This window comes from Haematobia irritans, chromosome 3, assembly GCF_050003625.1.
Source record: "Haematobia irritans isolate KBUSLIRL chromosome 3, ASM5000362v1, whole genome shotgun sequence".
NCBI lineage: Eukaryota > Metazoa > Arthropoda > Insecta > Diptera > Muscidae > Haematobia > Haematobia irritans.
The window spans coordinates 28,480,668-28,502,680 of NC_134399.1; the positions used below are offsets into that span (position 1 = coordinate 28,480,668).

Here is a 22,013-nt window from a genome sequence, read left to right on the forward strand (position 1 = left end):
TTTTGTTTTTTTTATATATATTCATATTTTTTTATCAAAAATAAATAATAGTTTATTTTATTATTAGCTTATATGGGAGTTGTTTTGCAAAATATTTACATATTCTTAAATGAGAATTTATTGTATGTTATTATTGTATTTTGGAAATTAAAAGTAAAGGAAAAAAATAAATAATAAACATTAATTAAATGAAGAAAATTTGGCTTCTAGGTTTAAAAAAATATACGCGTGGAAATAAATTGGGATTCCCTAAATAAAAAATAATAACATTTTCATTTCGTTAACAATAAAATATTAGCCAACAGTTATTTAAAATAGTAATCATAAAAATGAAATTAAAAAAATTATAAATGCTAAATATGCGATGTACTTAAGTTTCAAAATATTTATAAATAGCTGTAACATAAGACATTATTTGAGTCCAATCGGGACGCTCAATTTGACACATATCGTTAATGTTCTGAAAATATAAAAAGAGATCATCAGTTACAACAATGCGGACAAGGGCGTTTTCTTTGTCATACTCACCAAAGTTGTGGTTATTCCCACAGATTCAGCTGCGGCAAAGGCCAAAGAGAAATTACGTCTTTTATTGGCTGGGCTTAAAGTATCATAAGGAATGCGATCCGGTAAATAGGAATGTAAAATTGCACAAAATGCCAAGCCATCATTCCAGGATGAACTGAAATTTGTGATTTCGATATTGCGGTAACCAACAGTTTTATTTTGACACCATTTTAGTAGAGCATTACGTTTTGAACCACCATTCTTTGCTAACATATTCAAAGGATCTTTGCGTTCTCCTGTAATTTTTATATAACAAAAAAAAAAATATATATATATATTTCAATGATTACAGTCCAGGAATTTATTTTATTTGCAGGGCGTACCACTTAATAAAGATTTGGAAACATTGTTGAGACTACTGATGTGTAAATTGGATACTACAGATTGTTGTTGCTGTTGTTCTCTTAATGGACCTTTGGTTGCTGTTGTTAATGAGGATACCATAGGTGTTGTGGTATTACTAGGTGTACATGAAGCTGCCGTCGTTGTTGTATTTAAGCTGCCAATTAAAGGTGTAAGTCTAGAAACCTGGATACATGCATGGAATGAAAAAAAAAAACAACAAAAAACATTTTAAAATTTTTATATTTTAATTTTTTAGAAAATTTGATAAATAAATTCAAATTTTCGAATTTTCTTAGAAAATTTCAACTTATTCGAATTTTCATAGAAAATTTGAATTTATTCGAATTCTCATAGAAACTTTGAGTTTATTGGAAAATTATCATAGAAAATTTGAATTCATTCGTTTTTTTATAGAAAATTTGAATAAATTCATAGAAAATTTGGAGTTTTTCGAATTTCATTTCATTTATTTAACAATACAGTAAGCCTTCGTGGCCAATAAATCGTATTGTTCTTAAAAATAGTAATACATTAATAGTAATTGTAAAGTTGAAAATTTATTTATTAGAATTTTCATAGAAAATTTGAATTGATACGAAACTTTGGAGTTATTCGAACTGTCATTTGAATTCATATTAATTTTCTTGGAGATTTTGAATGTATTCGAATTTACATAAAAAAAATTATTCGTATTTTCTTAGAAAATTCGAATTTATTGGAATTTTCATAGAAAATTTGAATTTATACGATTTTTCATAGACAATTTGAATGTACTCGAATTTTCATAGAAAATTTGAATGTAGTCGAATTTTCATAGAAAAGTTGATTTTATTCGAATTTCCATAGAAAATTTGACTTTATTCGAATTTTTATAGAAAATTTGAATATATTGAATTTATTCGAAAATTTTTATAAAAAATTTTAATTTACGAATTTTTATTGAAATTTTGAATTTACTCGAATTTTTATAGAGAATTTGAATCCATAAGAATTTTCTATAAAATTTTGAATCTACCCGAATTTTCATAAAAAATTTGAATTTATTCGTTTTTTTTTAGAAAATTTGAATTCATTCGAATTTTTATAGAAGATTTAAATTTATTCGAATTTTCATAGAAAATTTGAATTTAATCGAATTTTTCATACAATATGTTGGCATCGATATCTCGACAATTAGGGATAATAAATTAATTAAAACCTATTTGAGTTTGAAAATCATTGTATTCTTTTTTTCATTACTCACATTTTCAGACCAGTCTGGATTGCCGGTATTTGTAGTGACTAAAGGTATAGCACTGGGTGTTATTTCCGGTGTACTACTACTATTTAAGCTTGATGACGAGCTATAACGAGACTCTGGTTCTTCTGGCTTTGAAGTCTAAAAGTAAAATAGGAAATTATAAATTTTAGAATATTAAAAATTGTTTTTCTTTTAGGTCAATTAATTAGGTTTATCTATTTTTATATAGAATTATAATAATATATATTTTTTTTCATTTCATTTATTATCGTACAAAGTGATGCAAAAGTCAATAAATAGACCTAAATCCTGCATCACACAAAATTGTAATAAAATTATAAACTTCAACAATGGTATACAAAAAAGTAGATAAAAATCTTAAAGACAACGGTGTTATAAACAGAATTAATAATAAAATATATTTATAAATAGTAAGTATACTAAATGTTAAATACATATTAACATTTAGTATACTTACTATATTTTATATTGAAAAAAACTAATATTTGATGAAAATATCCATTATACAACATTTTTTGTTTTAATTTTCCCCGAGGGACTAGGATGGCCTTTGGTAGCACAGTACGTTATTTTATATCTCATATTATATATATATATATATATATATATATATATATATATATATATATTTTTTTTAATTTTTCCTCTCCCACGGTTTATCCTTTCATGAACAGGTTTTCTTGTTTTCTCAGAGTTGGAATGATCATCTGCAAGACGGACATACAAACATAGCCCCATGATTTTTCTATTACATGTACGGATAAATATTATGTGGATTTATTTTTATACCCACCCTTGGTAGTGGAGGTGTGCACGTGATACGAAATTGTCGTGACTCACGCGTGAGTCGATTTTTTAAAGTCAAAAACACGATTTTCTTCAATTTCAAGTATGTTTTTGGTCGGAAAAGACATGAGATTCTATATTACGCTTCCATACGAACACTTTCTAGATAAGAAGTTATGGATTGCGTACTAAAATAATGCGAACCATTACAGTCACGGTTGAAACTTGAGACAATTTTGTCAACATTTTATTTCCATAGAAAATTTTGTCAAAATTTTATTTCCATAAAAAATTTTGTCAAAATTTTATTTCTATAGAAAATTTTGTCAAAATTTTATTTCTATTGAAAATTTTGTCAAAATTTCATTTCTATAGAAAATTTTGGGCAAAATTTTATTTCTATAGAAAGTTTTGACAAAATTTTATTTCTATAGACAATTTTCTCAAAAATTCATTTCTATAGAAAATTTTCTAAAAATTTCACTTCTATAGAAACTTTTCTCAAAATTTTATTTCTATAGAAAATTTTGACAAAATTCGAAAAAAATAATACACGAATACATAAAAGTTGTTTTTTGCATCCCATCGTTAATGGTGATAAAAACTGGAGCTACTACAATTCCAAGAGAAAAAATCTTATGGTAACCCCGTTCATGCCTCAACATAGACGGCAATGCGGAATATCCATAGAAAGAAGTTTATGCTGTGTATTTAGTGGAGCCAGCTTAGTGTGGTGTGATGTACTATGAGCTACCGAGTGGAGCAACCAAATGTGATTAGTATCGAACTCAATAGATACGTTCGTGCTTAGAATTGCGTTATAAACGGTCATAATATTTGAAAAATACACCCAAAGAAATTTGTTAGTAGAAACAGCAGAAAAGTCTGCTGAAAAAGGGAAATCCGGCACTGTTCGCTGAAATGGCAAACATTGTCTGCTATTTTTTAAGCTGTTTTAGTTTGGCTGAAACAAATAAAAATGTCAACTTAGGGGCTATCGTAACACAATCCAAACAATATTTTATGAATATCTATAGTATTTGCCCAAAATTCGGAAAATTTATCAAATTCTAGAAGCTTGTAATTATATTACCAAAAACTACTTTTGGTTCTTAAATATGCTTTGGGGAAAAATGTATAACCTAAAAATTTTATAATTTGTTGTTCGTTAGACCCAGAAGTACAAAAATATAACAGAAGATATCGATGGCTGTTTTTAGCAGACTATTTTCTATGAGTGTACGACAAGCTGATTTTGCAACACAATAACTAACGCTCGGCCCACATGTTGTGAAACCCATAAAAACGTATTTGGAAACGCTCATGTGGGAAGTCCTACCCCACCTGCTGTTTAGCACAGATTACCAGTTGTTCCGTTCGTTGGCATATGACCTGGCTGATTAGCATTTTAGTTCTTAGGGCTGATCAGCATTATCGATTTTAGCATTTTCATCCGAGGAAGACAAAAATTGGGCCAATCCAAACGACATGTGTTTTTCTTCGTCACGGTATCCGTATGTTGCCACATAGATTGGAAAAAGTAGAGGCTAGCGATGGACAATTCTTCGATTGATCAGTCTATTGCAATTTTTTCGGAATAATTTCTTAATTTGAAAACAAAAAAATCCCGCCTTTTTAATGAACTATCTCAATAGTTCTTTTTTATACCCACCACCATAGAATGGTGACGGGGGTATAATAAGTTTGTCATTCCGTTTGTAACACATCGAAATATCGATTTCCGACTATATGAAGTATATATATTCTTGATCAGGGAGAAATTCTAAGACGATATAACGATGTCCGTCTGTCTGTCTGTTGTAATCACGCTACAGTCTTCAATAATGAAGCAATCGTGCTGAAATTTAGCACAAACTCGTCTTTTGTCTGCAGGCAGGTCAAGTTCGAAGATGGGCTATATCAGTCCAGGTTTTGATATAGTCCCCATATAAACCGACCTCCCGATTTGGGGTCTTGGGCTTATAGAAATCGTAGTTTTTATTCAATTTACCTGAAATTTGAAATCTAGAGGTATTGTAGGACCACAAATACGTGTGCTAAAAATTGTAAGTATCCGTCCATATTTTGGTATAGCCCCCATATAGAGCGATCTCCCGATTTGGGGTCTTGGGCTTGTAGAAACCGTAGTTTTTATCCAATTTGTCTGAAATTGGAAATCTAGAGGTATTTTAGGACCATAAAGAGGTGTGCCGAAAATGGTGAGTATCGGTCCATATTTTGGTGTAGCCCCCATATAGACCGATTTCTCGATTTTACTTCTTGGGCTTCTAGAATCCGAAGTTTTTATCCTATTTGCCTGAAATTGGAAATCTAGAGGTATTTTCGGGTCATAAAGAGGTGTGCCGAAAACGGTGAGTATAGGTCCATATTTTAGTATAGCCCCCATAAGAACGATCTCCCGATTTAACTCCTTGGGTTTCTAGAAACCGTAGTTTTTATCTGATTTGCCTGAAATTGTCAATATTCTGGTATTTTAGGCTCACAAAAACGTGTATCGGATTAAGTTTTTATCGGCCCATTTGGTAATGCCTCCATATAGACCGACTTCACTTCTTGAGGGTGTAGAAGGCGCATTGATCATGAAAATTGCTTGAAACTCAATGTAAAATTTCCAGATTTTACTTCTACAGATTTAAGATTTCAAATCAAGACATTATTTTATAATTTTCTTGCACACTCACAAGAGATGTTGATGATTCCTCTAAAACTCAAACAAAAATGGTTCTTATAAATCCAGAATCTGATATAGTCCTCATAGGTGAAATCTTTAAATTTATCTTCGGGAAGTGTCCTCAAGTCCTCAAGCCCTCCTGAAATTTCAAAAGAACTCCTAATATTTGGTTCATGGTGGTGGGTATTTAAGATTCGGCCCGGCCGAACTTACTGCTGTATATACTTGTTTAATTTATTATTTTCAATCAAATATTTTTTTAACTCATGGATTATACACAAAAGCTAACAAATTCCTTTAGTGAGTATTTTTCTAACCCGATATGCATTCATCACAGACATCATTTAGCTTTTACCATGACTTTTGCTAGTGAAATAATTTCATGAAAATTTTCAGTGAATATGGAGAGTATAAAATCAAGATGGTGTAATAAAGTCCGGCTGTCCTTATATGTCCGTTGAGATTATGAAGCTATCGACCTTCAATAATGAAGCTATGGAGCTGATATTTAGCACATATTCCATATAAACCCAGCCCCCCGATTTGATATAATTTAGCTTTTACCATGACTTATGCTAGTGAAATAATTTCATGAACGAATTTCAGTGAATATGGAGAGTAGAAAATCAAGATGGTGTAACGAAGTCGGCTTGTCGGTATATATCCGTTGTAATTATGCGAGTCTTCAATAATGAAGCTATCGCGCTGAAATTTAGCACATATTCGTTTTTATGCTTTCAAGCATAGCAGCAATTTCGAACATATAAACCCAGCCCCCGATTTGATTTCTTGAGCATCCAATACTGCAAATGTTGGTATTTTAGGTCTATAAAAAACCATGCGAAATTTTGGTTAATATTAGCCCATATTCTAATAAAGCTCCAAAATTAAATAGAGACCAGATTACCACCACTTGCGTTGGAAAACTAGTCGTATAACGGTCATGTAATACGCTACAAAGAGGATGTTCTAACAAAAAATCTTGTGGTTGTTGTTGCATTTTCGATTTTTTTCAGGACATAAACATACACAAAATGGGCTTTGCAGATTTGGGACAGCGTTAAAACCCCTAGTCCACCCCGGACTGTAGTCTCGATTGCAGTGAAGACGAAAATCTATGGTGTTGGGTATTTAAGATTGTTTTTTTTTTTTTGTAATCTACAAGCGCTATAATTAAAATTAAATCTTATCGTTGGGGTTTTACTCACCTGTTTATTATTTTCTATACTTTCAATTAAAGTTTTAACAGACAAACGTGAATCTTGCCTGGAAAAGCTGCCTACTTTACTGCGTCTTGAGGCCATTTCTTGTTGGACAGTCGTTAATACCGATTGCTGTGTCTCAGTTTGTTGTTGTTCTATAGAAAATTGTGTATATTTTTTATACATTATTTGCAAGCAAGAACTGTAAAGAAAATCGCATAAAAAAAAAACAAACAAGCAAACTTACGTTGTTTGGTTAATTTCTCAATTTGTTGTTCCAACATGCGTATTTTTTCCTTTTGCGTTTTATTATCCAATACTAATTGTTCTCTAGCACTAAGGGCTTCAGTCTTAAAGTCATTTGCCACCCGCACGGTCATTAATAGATCCGATTGGAATTGTTGCCATTCTTCGGCTTCTTGTTTGCGTAATTGTTGCAAATCCTCCAGTTGTTGTTGTGTTTCGTTTAGCTTACGTTCTACGTCAGCATAATGTTTTTGACTTTCACTCAACAATGACTGAAGTTGATTTTTGTCCTCCAAATGACATTTGCATTGCACTTGTAATTCATTGGTACTTTCACAGAGTTGTTGATGTTCCATCGATAGTTTATCCTTTTCCTGTTGCATTTGATCGAGACGATATTCGAGATGGGAGAGGGCACATTTTGAATTGTTTTTGGAAACTTTAAGTTCTTCACTTAAATCGGCCAGTTGGTCTTTAAGGCGTCGAACTTCGGCTTGACTGCGAGACCATTGATCTTGGATTTCGGCTACTTTTTCTTCGAGTAAATCTTTTTCTTTGCGTGCTGCATCTAAAAGATCACTCAAATCGGTTTTATCACCACGAGCCAGATCCTGTTCCAACTCCTCAATTTTCGATTTGGCATTCTCTAGTAAAGTTGTCAAGCGATTAATTTCGATGATTCCATGGGATATCTCTTCTTTGGCTGCTTGCAATTGTATTTCCATTTGTTTACGCTGAACATGTTCAGCATCTATAGAGGACTCCAGGAGAGCAATGCGTTCTCTTAAACGTGATTGTTCTATGGTATGATTTTCGTTGCTTTGCCTTAGTTCTTGAAGTTCAGCATTGAGTTCTTCCTGTTTGACTAAGGCTGCTTCTCGCTCATCTTGAGCAGTTTTAATAAGATCCATTAATTTCTTTTCCCTTTCGGAGGAAACAGCCTCTTCAGCGGTATTTTGTTTAGCATCCCTTAGCAAAAGCTCTTGGAGATTATTGATTTGTGTGCGAGAATCATTGAGTTTCTCAGTTTGTCGACACAACGATTGAAATAGGACATCCTTTTCTTCAGCCAAACGCTCATTCTCGGTTTGGGCATCACTTAGTTGGGCTTGCAAATCGGAAAGTTCCTGGAGAGTAGCTTGTAGTTCTTCATTGGTTGAATAGTGGGTCTCTTCCATTTGTATGATTTTATCTTGTAGACAAGCTACAGATATTTCACTAGACGAGGAATGTTTATCCCAGTCAGGTGTGAGGCAAGGCGTTCCACCATTATCATTATCTGAGGACTACAAAGAAATTAATGATTAACCAAAAAAAAAAAACGTCATTATATCATTATAACTTACTGTTGGTAATGCAATAGAGGCTGGCGCTGAACTATGTAGACGCTGTGAATCTTGTATGATTTGATGCTTTTCCGCATCGGATAATGGTGAATTGACAACGTCTCTCAAACGTGTTCTCAAAGACTCATTTTCATATTTCAAATTGGCTATTTCCAATTGATTCTTCTCTTGGGCACTCTAAAAATGTACAACAACAACAGCAAACATAAGATTAAAAAAACAAGTAATTGAAAACCCCAACAAAGGGAATGTTGTCCAACCCTCATATGCCACTAACAATTATTAACTATTATCTGTATAAGGCCAATATTACTGGGAGGATACATTCCTCCATTTTGAGCTATTGGCATGGGATGAAAAATAACTGTATGCTCGTCGTTGTCGCTGTTTAATTCCCTCGCTGCAATATTCTTGATAGATTTGTGGTTGATTTGTTATTGAGCTGATTCGAAGATAGATAGGTAGACGGACAGACAGACAGATATAGATCTAAATTTGCATTGATCTCAAATGAAATGTTTTCGTTTTGTGGTTTTATGACTGATTGAACATAACAAATGTGTTGTATATTATGAGCCGGAAGATGTGACGGGAGGTAGCAAGGGATTGAGGAAACCCCAGTACAACACATGTCTCGTTTTCACAGCATGTGCATTAAATATCATCATATGTATGCATATATTTTATTTAATAATAGCTAAGTGGAAATTTTTGTTTTCCAATACCTCGTGGTGAATCATTCAGAAATCTCAATCTCAAGTACTATGGCCAATTTTCGCATAGTAAAAATCCCTTGGCATATAATTTCTATGATCTCTGTTAAAAAATAAAAATCTACCATTATGCTACCCTTAATAGAATTTTATTTTTTTGTATGTATCGTTGAATTTATTAGAAAAAAATTATAAACAAAAAAACATATGTTTTCAGCGGGAGGTCTTGAAATAACTGAATTTGGTAGAGAGACCCCTAATTGTGTGGGACCAAATCTGCTCGATTTCTATTTATCATGAAATTTATCCGAAAAAAACATATGCCATCAGTGGGAGGTCTTGCGGTCCTGTGATAAGAAGTTATTTCTTATGTCTACCCCTCGTGTGAGGGATCGATCAAAGACCCAGCAAAAAATCGTCGCCAAAAAAGGTTAGTGAGAAAATTTTGCCTCACTTCTTAAGGTATGATCCGAATCAGTCGACGCCGCCGCCGAATATGTCGACTCATCTCGACTTAAATTTAGCCGCCACAATCAATCAGGATCGAGTTGCTATAATAATTTTGCAAAAATTTAGCTCAGAAAATGTGAATGAAATGGAAATTTGATTGTAAGATTGGTTGTACAACTAATCTGATTGCCATTCGCGTAATGCTTCTTATGCGCTTTACAGACTATCAGTTATTCCGGACGACAGTGCTCGTGTCGAACATATCCCATATATTGTGCACATTATAAGTTAAGTCCGAAGGCATAATCGATACTGCTGCATGTTTATGGGATTGATAACACATTTACCGATTATTTAGTCATCGCCGATAAGTCGTATCGATCCGACACACCGACATTCCGTCCGGAATAACTGATAGTCTGTAAAGCACATTACAGACTATAACCCAGCAAAAAAATTGGAAGTTCTTCTAAAGGCCCTACTTTAAAAGCACTTCCAAAAATGCCCTCCCAAAGATGTTCTTTATTTTAACTACACAGGAAGTTCTTTTGATTCAATTTTTTTAAAACTCGCTTTTTTCATATTTTTATACCCTCCACCATAGGATGGGGGTATATTAACTTTGTCATTCCGTTTGTAACACATCGAAATATTGTTGTAAGACGCCATAAAGTTTATATATTCTGCGTTGTGGTGAAATTCTGAGTCGATCTGAGCATGTCCGTCCGTCCGTCCGTCTGTTGAAATCACGCTAACTTCCGAACGAAACAAGCTATCGACTTGAAACTTGGCACAAGTAGTTGTTATTAATGTAGGTCGGATGGTATTGCAAAGGGGTCATATCGGTCCACTTTTACGTATAGCCCCCATATAAACGGACCCCCAAATTTGGCTTGCGATTCCTCTAAGAGAAGCAAATTTCATCCGATCCGGCTGAAATTTGGTACATGGTGTTAGTATATGGCCTCTAACAACCATGCAAAAATTGGTCCATAATTACTTATAGCCCCCATATAAACCGATCCCCCGATTTGGCTTGCGGAGCCTCTAAGAGAAGCAAATTTCATCCGATCCGGCTGAAATTTAGTATATGGTCTCTAATGACCATGCAAAAATTGGTCCACAATCATACAAAAATTGGTCCATATCAAGTTCATAATTCTATATAGCCCCCATATAAGCGACCCCCATATTTCAATTCTCAATTCTAAATAATTCAAAATCCATTGTAGAAAAATTGCACAATGCACTAAAAATCTTAAAAAAAAATTAAGAATTATTTATTTGGCAAAATATGACACAATTTTATAATTCACAACCGAAACATTCAATTCGGACTACACCTTATGAAGTGGTGCAAATTCAGTGCAACGCCTGTTGAAATGGTGGAGATCCGTCCTATGACAAGTCCATGTTACATTCATCGCTTCTGCGCCAATTTTGCAACACTTCCGGATCCAAATAGAATATTTTCACTACTTTTTTGGCGACACTTTTTTTTCTGGGAAGTTATTCCGGACGGAAGAATCTTGCAGTGTGTCCAATCGATACGACAATTCGTTGATGACTAAGTAATCGGTAAATGTGTTATCGATCCCATAAACATGCAGCAGTATAGATTATACCTTCGGACTTAACTTATAATGTGGCCAATATATGGGATTTCTTCGACATGACCACTTTCGTGCACAGAGAATGAAGCCGCCGAGTCGCGCCGCCAATTCTAGCCGCCACCGTCCAGTTTTTGCGAGTCGACGCCGCTGCTGAATACGTCGGCTCATCTCGACTCAAACTTGGCCACCAAAAATATTGAATATTGATATAAATCAGAGAAATTTATTAATAATTGTTGTATTTTTTGCTAAAATTTTGAACTTTCCACCCACAATTGATCAGTATCAAATTGCTATAATAATTTTGCAAAAATTTAGCTCCGACAATTTTAATGAAATGTAAATTTGATTGTAAGCTTAGGTTGTACAATTAATCTAATTACCATTTCGATGACGTCAAATTGATTTTATAATGGATAATTGTGTGCCGCCGAATGGATAAATATCGGCTTAGCCGTCAAGCCGCCGCCGCCGGAGTCAAAAATTTAGTGTCAGCCTCCGTCGACAAAAATGGGTCGGCTTCATTGTCTGGTCGTGCAAGGCGCATAACTTCAAATTTATTTTATAATAATAAGGAATAATTGCCCGCCGCCGAATAAACTAATTTATATCGGCTTAGCCGACAAAAATATCTCTATAGAAAATTGTGTCAAAATTTTATTTCTATATTTTTTTTAATTTTATTTCTGTAGAACCTTTTTTTTCAAAATTTTATTTCTATAGAGATTTGATCTGCCAAAATATCAAGAATTCTACCAATCTATCAAACAGAAAAAAATCTACTATTTTTGGTAGAATTCTACCAACTGTGGCAATCGTGGTGGTAATATAAATTTATTTTTACGAAATATACGTTGCATTTTCATATATTTTAATAAATATATTTTCAATAAAGCGCATAGAACCATTTTTGTTTTGTAAATTTTATTTAAATTTAACGAAAAATATTGTAGGGAAAGATTTTTGGGAATGTAGGCAACTTTTTTGTCCTTGTAGGGTAAAGCGAAAATTTTCCCTGGCAACACTGCTTCAATTTCATTTCTACTATTCACAACAAATCCACGATCTTAAACATTCCACGAACATACATTCCGCGGCCTTTTTTGAACTTTTCTGTAATCCCCTGGGTGCACAAATCACCAAAATCTAGTACATACTGCCTTAAGTTCGGCCAGGCCGAATCTTATGTACCATCCACCATGGATTACATATAAAATTCTACTAAAGACTGTCAACCACAATCGAATTACTAGGGTTGTAGTAACAGTTACCGATGGCAAGGTTTATTAAACCTCCTTAACATTTTCTCCTAAATTGTTTGTTAGTCCATATGGAATCTACGTTAGATAAATAATGGCAGAATATATACTACATATGTATGCCTCTCTAGTTCTTGATCGTTTTTTATATAAGGGAGTCTATAAATAGTTATGTATGGCTATGGCTATTAAAAGGTCAAATTTCAACCGGATCGGATGAAATTTACTCTTCCAACAGGCTTCGTTGGTCAAATTTCGGGTTCGGTTTATATGGGGGTTATTTATTATTATAGACCGAAATTTTTGCATGGTTATTAGAGGGTATATACTAACATCACGTACTAAATTTCAACCGGGTTAGATGAGATTTGCTCTTCCAGGAGTCTCCCTAAGGCAAATCCAGGGATCGGTTTATGTAGGGGCTATATATATTTATGAACCAATTTTTGCTTGGTTATTAGAGACCATACACTAACACCACGTACGAAATTTCAACCGAATCGGATGAAATTAGCCATTCCAAGAGGCTCCGGTGGTCAAATCTGGGGATCGGTATATATGGGGATTATATTTAAATATGGGCCAATATGGACAAATTTTTGCATGGATATTAGAAGGTATATACTAACATCAGGTACCAAATTTCAACCGGATCGGTTGAGATTTGCTCCTCCAGGAGTCTCCGTAAGGCAAATCTGGGAATTGGTTTATATGGGGGCTATATATAATCATGGACTGATATGAACCAACTTTTGCATGCTTGTTAGAGACCATACACTAACACCACGTACCAAACTTCAACTGAATCAGATGAAGTTTGCCGTTCCAAGAGGCTCCGATGGTCAAATCTGGGATCGGTATATATGGGGCCTATATGTGAATATGGATCAATTGTTGCATGGTTGTAAGAGGCCATATACTAACAACACGCACCAAATTTCAACCGGATCGGATGAATTTTGCTCCTCCAAGAGGCTCCGCAAGCCAAATCTGGGGGTCGGTTTATATGGGGGCTATACGTAAAAGTGGTACAATATGGCCCATTTGCAATACCATCCGACCTACATCAATAAAAACTACTTGTGCCAAGCTTCAAGTCGATAGCTTATTTCGTTCGGAAGTTAGCGTGATTTCAACAGACGGACGGACTGACGGACCTCACTAGATTGATTTAGAATTTCACCATGACCCAGAATATATATGTACTTTATGGGGTCTTAGAGTAATTTTATGTTACAAATGTTACAAACGGAATGACAAAGTTAATATACACCCCCCTCTCCAACCCTCCTATGGTGGAGGGTATAAAAAACGTCTTTACGTAGAGATGAAAGTAAAAAAAATAAAAACAAATAAATTAATTTTTTAAAAATGACATCCGAAATACCGAAATAATGAAGAGGATGCTTAACAATTAAATTTTTAAGCTATTTATAAAAAATGAAAAAAAAGAAGACTTCCTCTCTATAACAAGCGCATGTAAAATTCATTGCCTCGGAGACAATTTTGCACCACTTCAGAATCCAAAAACAACATTTTTATTGCTTTTTTGGCTAAGCTGGGTTTAACAATAACTTGAAAACTGGACTCGACTGAATAATTGAAGGAATGATTACCATCATAGGCAGCCACCGTGGTGCAATGGTTAGCATGACCGCCTTGCATACACAGGGTCGTGGCTTCAAACCCAGTTTCAACCAAATACCAAAAAGTTTTTCACCGGTGGATTATCCCACCTCAGTAATGCTGGTGACATTTCTGAGTGTTTCAAAGCTTCTCTAAGTGGTTTAACTGCAAGGTGGAACGCCGCTTGGACTCGGCTATAAAAAGTAGGTCCCTTGTCATTGAGCTTAACATGGAATCGGCCAGCACTCAGCGATAAGACAGAACCACTGCGGTATCACAATAGACTGAATACTCGTAAGTGAGCCTGAAATATCGGGCTGCCACTATACCTAACCTAACCTAAGCTATCATCAATTAGGAGAACCATCATGTCATCATTTTCATTTTAGTGTAGGAAAAAATTATAGTACCATATCTTTTAAATATTGTAGTTAGCTTTTACAAACTCCCTATCCGGCATTCTTACATAGATTATAGAACCCATGGAATATGTAAAGAAGTTTGTAGTTTTTACCAATTCATCCTATTTCCAGATCCCTCCTATATGTAAGCCAAAATATATGCTATACTCTGGCAGTATATAAAAATATTTCAAAAAGTTTCGTAAATTCCAATCTAAGGCCTAATGAAATTATCATTCTTTTTTTTCGATGATGATATAGACATAATTATTGTTTATTTCTATTCTAGCATATTCTTACCTGCATTTTTACTAAATCGTTCTTTAGTTTGCTAACTTCATTTTGATAGGGCAGTAATTCTGTGACACGAGATTCTGCCAGCATTTTGTCACGTGCCAAACGGTCAATTTGAGATTGGAGCTCTTGCATTTTAATATTTGAAGCCTTGAAAAAAATAAAACAAAATATTTTATAATATGGAAAAATTAAAACAAAAAAAAAAACAAATGGGAAGTAGTGTACCTCTAAAATCTGTTGCTGTTCGTTGTTGATAAATTGATAGCTGGCCGCTGCCGCTGCAGCCATAAATGCAGGATTCAGCGCATACAATTCATTGGCATTGCCAGCGGCATTAGCCGAATTTCCTGACAATGCCGGATTAGAGTGTGATGTTGATAATGAAGTGGCCGAGCCTGGCTGAACAGTAGAACTTTGAGTTCCTTGCGCCACAGCAGCCATTGAAGACATAACTACATCGCCGCCAACACCTGGTGGAGGAGGAGCAATAACCGCTGGTGCAGCACTCTTTGGAACAACTGGTAAAGGCTTTGGTTGTTTTTGTCCCTTCTTCGTAACGGCTCCCTTATTTTTCTTGTGGGGTAAGGTATGAGCGTGTTGTTGTTGTCCCGATGGAAGACCACTGCTAGCTTGGGCCAATTGATTTGTTTCCAAACTATGATAACTGTTGCTTAAGTGATCATCACCCACATCTACACCACGCTCACTCGAAGATCCTTCGATTTGAACAATGGACGGAGGATTTGGAACATTGGGATAGAACTTTGTTGATGATCCAGTGGCAGTTTGTTGTTTTTTGTCTTCGTTTTCGATGGCAGTATTCAGAGATTGTGTTGATTGGGATTTGTTGCGATTGTTGTTACTGCTATTATTGCTGGAATGTTTTGATGAAGATTGCGACGAGGGCGTTTGTCCTCTGCGAAATAGTGATTTTAATTTAATCATATTTGCAATTTGTGGTTGATATTGTGGTGTTATTTAAAGAATTCGTTGTAATTTGAAAATTTTTATAAAACAAAAAAATCCCAGGATGGTTCGATTTCGTTGGTCTACGCTTTTGATATGCGTAGCTTTTGCTGATGTCAAAATATTTTTTTGTGAATATTTCAATTTTATTGTTCGTTAAACATATGTTTTTTGTTTATTTAAGTTCATCATCGTAAATATTCATCTATTTTTGTCAAAAATCATAAAATAAATAAAACATGCTCACTGAGTTCGGTGCGTGATTGGTTGGTTGGTGGGGATTAGAACATTTGTATTTTATTTAAGCTAATTTCCCCAGTAAAACTAAATACATGCCTAAATCTTTAAATTGTTACACGTCACAAAAACAGATTAGAACAAAGGCTGAATTTCCAAATCTCTTTCAGATATTATCATATTTGTTAACAAATTTATGAGAATATTGTTATAGTTGTTTCTTATTGTAAACTAGGCAATGGGCGAAAGAAAATAAATCTCCACAAAATGTAAATACGATGAATGTACTGGATAAGAATATAACAGTGAAATAATATTGAGATAGATTGGTTTCAACACCAACGTGTTATGCATATAAAACAGATCGTCACTGGATTATATTTAAACATGAAGTACATCTAGAAAGAAAACCTAAATTCATAGGAGGAAGGAGGGGGGCGATCAAAGAAAGACAATTGTTTTCATTGTTGTTATTTCCTTACCAACACATGATAAGAGACAAAGAAATAATTATGTGTTATGTTACATGTCGATTTTAAGTTTTCCCATGTCTTAATAGCAAAATCATTAGTAACCACCTCACATTTTCATTATTTCAAGTTTAATTTCGTTCGATATTCGAATATGTTAAATCTGAACCGATTTCTTCCAAAATCAATAGGGTTCTATTCTGAGCCAAAACACATACTTGTGCCAAATTTGAAGTCGATTGGACTAAAACTACGACCTAGACTTTGATCACAAAAATGTGTTCTCAGACAGACGGACATAACTAGATCGACTCAGGGACCCACCCTGAGCATTATTGCCAAAGACACCACATGCCTATCTCGTCTCCTTCTGGGTGTTGCAAACAAACTTATAATAACCTGTTTCACAGTGTGGCGCAGGGTATAAAAATGTGTTCACTGACAGATGGACATGGCTAGATCGATTCTGGGGCCGACCCTGAGAAATATTGCCAAAGACACCATATGTCTATTTCGCCTCCTTCTGGGCGTTGCAAACATATGCACTAATTTATAATACCCTGTTCCATAGTGTGGAGCAGGGTATAAATAGGGTATAAATTTCAAGAAAACTTAAGATTTTTTTGCAGTTTTAGAGGAGGATCTCCTCCCACACCAAGTATAGATAAGTGATGTAGCGCATCTTTTTTAAACGTCCCAGAAAATGTCAAGCAAATTATAAGCCTAAAGGGGCGGTCTCTCTTCCGTCCAAATATCACAAAATCAGGTATCAACTATTAATATCGTAACCTCTCCCCAGTCCTCTGTAAATTTCAAGTAATTCGGTAAAGTTTAATTGTTTCTCTGTATGTACTTAAGATAAGCGGATGTCTCCCTATGCCCTTTTATTTTTATTAAAAAAATCAGGAACCTGATATAAATTTCATAACCTCATCCATTCTTTTCCGTAAAATTTCAGTCGGGGGAATTTAGTTTTGTTTTCACTGTACTTTAAAAAAAAGTCGGGCAAAGGGGTGGTCCCCCTCCCCGACCAAATATCGAAAAATAATGTAGCTGATTTTTGTCTAGATGCCAACGCCAACATTCAATGAAAATGTCAAGCAAATCGTATAATTTTGTTCCAACTTTCAAAAAGTAGGGCAAGGGGGAGGTCCCCCTCCCCTTGCACATATGAAATCATCAGGTACCCCATATTAATTCCATAACCTCACCGCATGTTCTCTGTAAATCTCAGATAATTTAGAGAATTTTAGTTTTTTCACTGTACTTTAAAAAAAGTCGAACAAAGGGGAGGTCCCCCTCCGCGAACAGGTGTCAAAAAATGAGGTACCCTATTTCACCACATGAACGCCCCCTACCATCTCTGAAAGTTTCAAGAAAATCGGTTCAGCCGTTTCGGAGCCAACTCGGAACATACAAACAAATAAACAAACAAACATAGATTAAATTTTATATATATAGATTTGTATAAGAGGTACCACGCTCCTTTGTACAATCCCGCCCATATTTGCAGCATAACTTCGAAAATTCACACCAAAGCGACAAACAAAATTTTGTTGAAATACAGGCAATAGGAAGTGAAGTAATGGAGTTTTTATTTGCGATTTGTATGGGAGGTACCACGCACCCTTGGTCCGAGCAAATATTTTGTGAGCCATAAATCACCTCGGATGTCCTGAGAAGCCCCTACCAAAGTTTCATAATAATCTGATCAGTGGTTTAGGAGCGCATCGAGGACATTTCATTTTTATATATATAAGAAGATAGATGAATGAATTGTAAATACAGAGAACTACCTCACTGTCAATTTGTCTAAATGTAAGGCCCTAATGTTAGGTAAGAAGCAACGCAGATCACCACCGTGCCACAAGTCATTGAGAACGATGGCAAAAATGAATGAATGGGGCTTCGAATTGCTTCCCCACCCACCGTATTCTCCAGATCTGGCCCCCAGCGAAAGGATTCTCGCAGGGAAAAATTTGGCTGTAATGAAGAGGTGATCGCCGAGGCAAAACCGAAGTAGTACTACCAAAATGGTATCAAAAAATTGGAAGGTCGTTATAATCGTTGTATCGCTCTTGAAGGGAACTATGTTGAATAATAAAAAAGAATTTTGACAAAAAATGTGTTCTTCTCTATTAGACCGGGGACTTATCAGCCAACCTGTTATATCTTCCTTTTGCCGTCAGACATATAGTTGCTCATGCCCTAATGATGTCCCAAGTTCTTTATCGTTTTGAGGTTTATTCGGGATGTATTAGGATGGACCTAGATAGGGTTAAGCGTGTAGTCAATGTGATTATCCGTTTTGTATACAGGGTACGTCGAAGGATTCATATTTCGGAATTTGTGAGGAATTTTCTTGGCTGTTCATTTAGAAACTTTGTTGATTACCGCAATTTATCCTTCTTTTATACATTAATAACCAGTACCAGGTCGATTCCTCTCAGGAGTTCGTTTATTTTTTCGAGATCGGTTAGGAATCCACAAATTTTTATTCCTAGAATTAGGAACAATATATATGCTAGATCATTTTTGGTGAGAGTGGCTAGAAGTTGGAATGTTCTGCCTTATGCTTTGAGAATTTTTTTCCATACTAACAATGTGTTCCGCTTGAAATTACTTCAAGCCTTTTCGTCTGAAGTCTTGTTATTTCAATATGATGATCTTGCATAGTTCTATATATATATATATATATTTATTACCCTGGAGTTTCTGTGCTCGTGGACCACAAACTATAGGTATTGCCTTTTTATGATTTCTTGCTTACTTTTTTTTTAATGGCTGGGGAGCCTTGAATCAAGTTTAGTATTATAATTTTTATTTCCTTTTGCTTTATTCTAGCTATTTAAGATATATCCAATAACTCAGATATTGTTGTTTATTTTAATACATATTATTGACCATTTTGGCTTCATATTACAAATATGTTCAATAAAATGAAAATTTAAGTATTCCCTTATTTACTTAAACATGGATAATGACAGGATTGTATGTTACATTTTAATCAATTTCGCAATTTATTTTATATCATAAATTTATTGTATATCCAATACCCTCATAAAGGAAATGGTTTTGTCCACATTTCGTTCCTAACGCCTTCATTAGCCATCTTATATGTATAAAACTCCAGTTTTTCTTTAATATAAATAAAAAAAAATTGACAACAATACGTATATGTGTTATTATGACCACAATAGGAATGTAGACAAAATAAAAAAAAACGTACATAAATTAATCTTAACTTGTTTGGCTGGACAAAAGCGATAAACGCAAGTAGTAATGACATTTCTGCGATTTAGATTGCTTGCGTATTGTTGTTTCAAATTTTATCTATGTATTTATCTTCCATAGTGGGTTTGTGGTGGTTGTTGGGAAGGAGGTAATTGTATCATATGTAAAAGCAATTACGCATTACTTTCACAAAACAAGAAAAGGGAGAGTAGAAACACAAATTTTACAAACATTTCTCACTTTATATGAAACTTTTTTTTAAATCAATTGAATGCGTTTTTAAATCTCAAAATCTTACAATACTATGTGTCAGAGGTCTTTAATTAATCCCCAATTTCTAGCAGCAAATTAAAATAAAATCTTTTGTGGTATATTTTTTATCTTATTTTTAGTGGGCTTCTATGCTTTTTTATCATACAATACTTATCAAGTATGTTAAGCAAGTAGAAAAAAACTTATGAAAAAATTAATATTAAAAGACTTTGGGTTAAAAGAATTTGGGGTTCAAATCCTCCTCTTTGCAAATAAGAAAGATATCCTTTGCCTCCATCGAAATTATATGATTTGTTTTTCCATTCGTGGGGCGAAAAGTAGCTTGTAGAAGAACCTTAGGGTAAAAAAGAAAAGCCGTCAGCCTTTCATTTGAAACTCAGAACATATCCAATCACCAATGTTCTTTTATTTTGTTGCTTGCCCTCATATCAAACTGTTGCATCCATCTCATATTTTTATAGAAATAAGTTTGACATACGATTTTTTTGGGTGTTCAAATTATCCTCTTTGCAAATAAGAAAGATTTCCTTCGCCTCCATGAAAATTATATGAGTTGTATTTCCATTTGTGAGGCGAAAAACAGCTTGTAGAAGACCCTTAGGGGAAAAGTTACCCTTCAGCCCTTCATGTGAAACCCAGAACACATCCAATCACCAATGTTCTTTCATTTTGTTGCTGGCCCTCATATCATCGAACTGTTGCATCCATCTCATAGATATTTTTATAGAAATATGTTTGACATTTATTTCCTGTCTAACCATAAATTTCAAGCAAGATTACTCCTATAGTCTTTGAAGATATGCATCATTATCGGAAGATTCGAGTTATTTTAGTTTTCACATCATAATTTTTAACAATGGTTTTGTTTGCATGTAGGTTGTATAATTTAACATATGATTTCATTGAACTTTATTAGCTCTTGTTTTGTTTTAAACGACCTCTAACATGTAGCACAGTAAATATAACGGATCGAGTGATTGTGTCTATAATTAAAAAAAAACATCGGTTTTTGTTAAGGTGATATGCATAACTTCTCATAATAGTTTAATTTAATTTGACGCGTCACATCAAATTGAACAACACTGTGTTTTTGTTGATTTCATTTTATACTGAGCAAACACAAGAGAGAGAATGAGAGAGATGGCCTTACAAAAAAAAGACAATTTTTTCTTATTTTTTTTTTCTTCATCTCATACACGCAGGCATCAAGTAACAAACACGCACACACATACACACACGAACAACACCGATGTAAGCGATCGTGAGTTATGTAGTTAATTTTATTACAAAGGTTGCCACTGTTATTGAAGTCGAGAAACCATATTATACCATCCAACCAACCAACCAACCAGTCAGTCAGCAGCATCACAATTTTTTTAATTGATTGACATTTGAATGCCAATTATAATTTTTCCAAAATATTTCTATGGAATTTTCTATCTTCAAGATATATTTCACAAAAAACTGTTATCAATTGCCCTAGGGGAAATTCTGCATTTTATTTTGTAAAGGAAAGAGGAACTCTTTGTATGTAATTCGAAACACAAATACAGCACCAATTATTTTGTAAAAGTTGAAGATTGGAAAATAAAAACGAGCCAAAATCACACCAAACTCCATTTACACAGGGAGAAAAGTTAAAAACAACACGCAAAAACTACTGTCGATCACCCGCCGCGCCACACATCCGACTAACTTCGCTCGCACAAATCGTGTGGTGAGAAGTCTCACTGTTGAACATGACCAAAATGCCTTGACAGCATACACATATATGTACAGAGTTGTCGGATTGGAGATTTATTCCCAAAATGGGGGATAATGTTTAGAGTTGAGATTGGATTGTTTGTTTTAATATTAAATGCATCTTTCTGACTGCATCATAGGTTAGGTTAAATAAACAACACAATTTTTAAAGAAAAATCATGATGCCACCGTGGTGCAATGGTTAGCATGCACCACGGTGGTTTCACTGCAATGTGGAACGCCGTTCGGACTCGGCTATAAAAAGGAGGTCCCTTATCATTGAGCT

At 34.3% G+C, this 22,013-nt stretch overlaps 1 protein-coding gene across 1 annotated transcript; it reads right to left on the reverse strand.

Annotated features, from left to right (window-relative positions):
* Nucleotides 1-21,696, reverse strand: spdi (sperm antigen with calponin homology and coiled-coil domains split discs). The gene is made up of 10 exons (XM_075302658.1): nt 21,541-21,696; nt 15,030-15,975; nt 14,808-14,951; nt 8,446-8,622; nt 7,101-8,385; nt 6,860-7,008; nt 2,156-2,290; nt 891-1,095; nt 529-803; nt 1-460 (listed from the first exon to the last, which is right to left on the reverse strand). The coding sequence occupies exons 2-10, from the start codon at nt 15,747-15,749 to the stop codon at nt 371-373; spliced, it is 3,180 nt and encodes a 1,059-aa protein (XP_075158773.1). The 5' UTR covers nt 15,750-15,975; nt 21,541-21,696; the 3' UTR covers nt 1-370.
* Between the last annotated feature and the right edge of the window lie 317 nt (nt 21,697-22,013).

Coding starts and splice junctions, on each gene's coding strand:
- spdi (XM_075302658.1), bottom strand. CDS start 15,749: ATGATTAAATTAAAATCACTATTTCGCAGAGGACAAACGCCCTCGTCG. Junction 7,009..7,100: donor TGAGAAATTAACCAAACAAC/GTAAGTTTGCTT, acceptor AATTTTCTATAG/AACAACAACAAACTGAGACA. Junction 804..890: donor TTCCAAATCTTTATTAAGTG/GTACGCCCTGCA, acceptor TAAAAATTACAG/GAGAACGCAAAGATCCTTTG.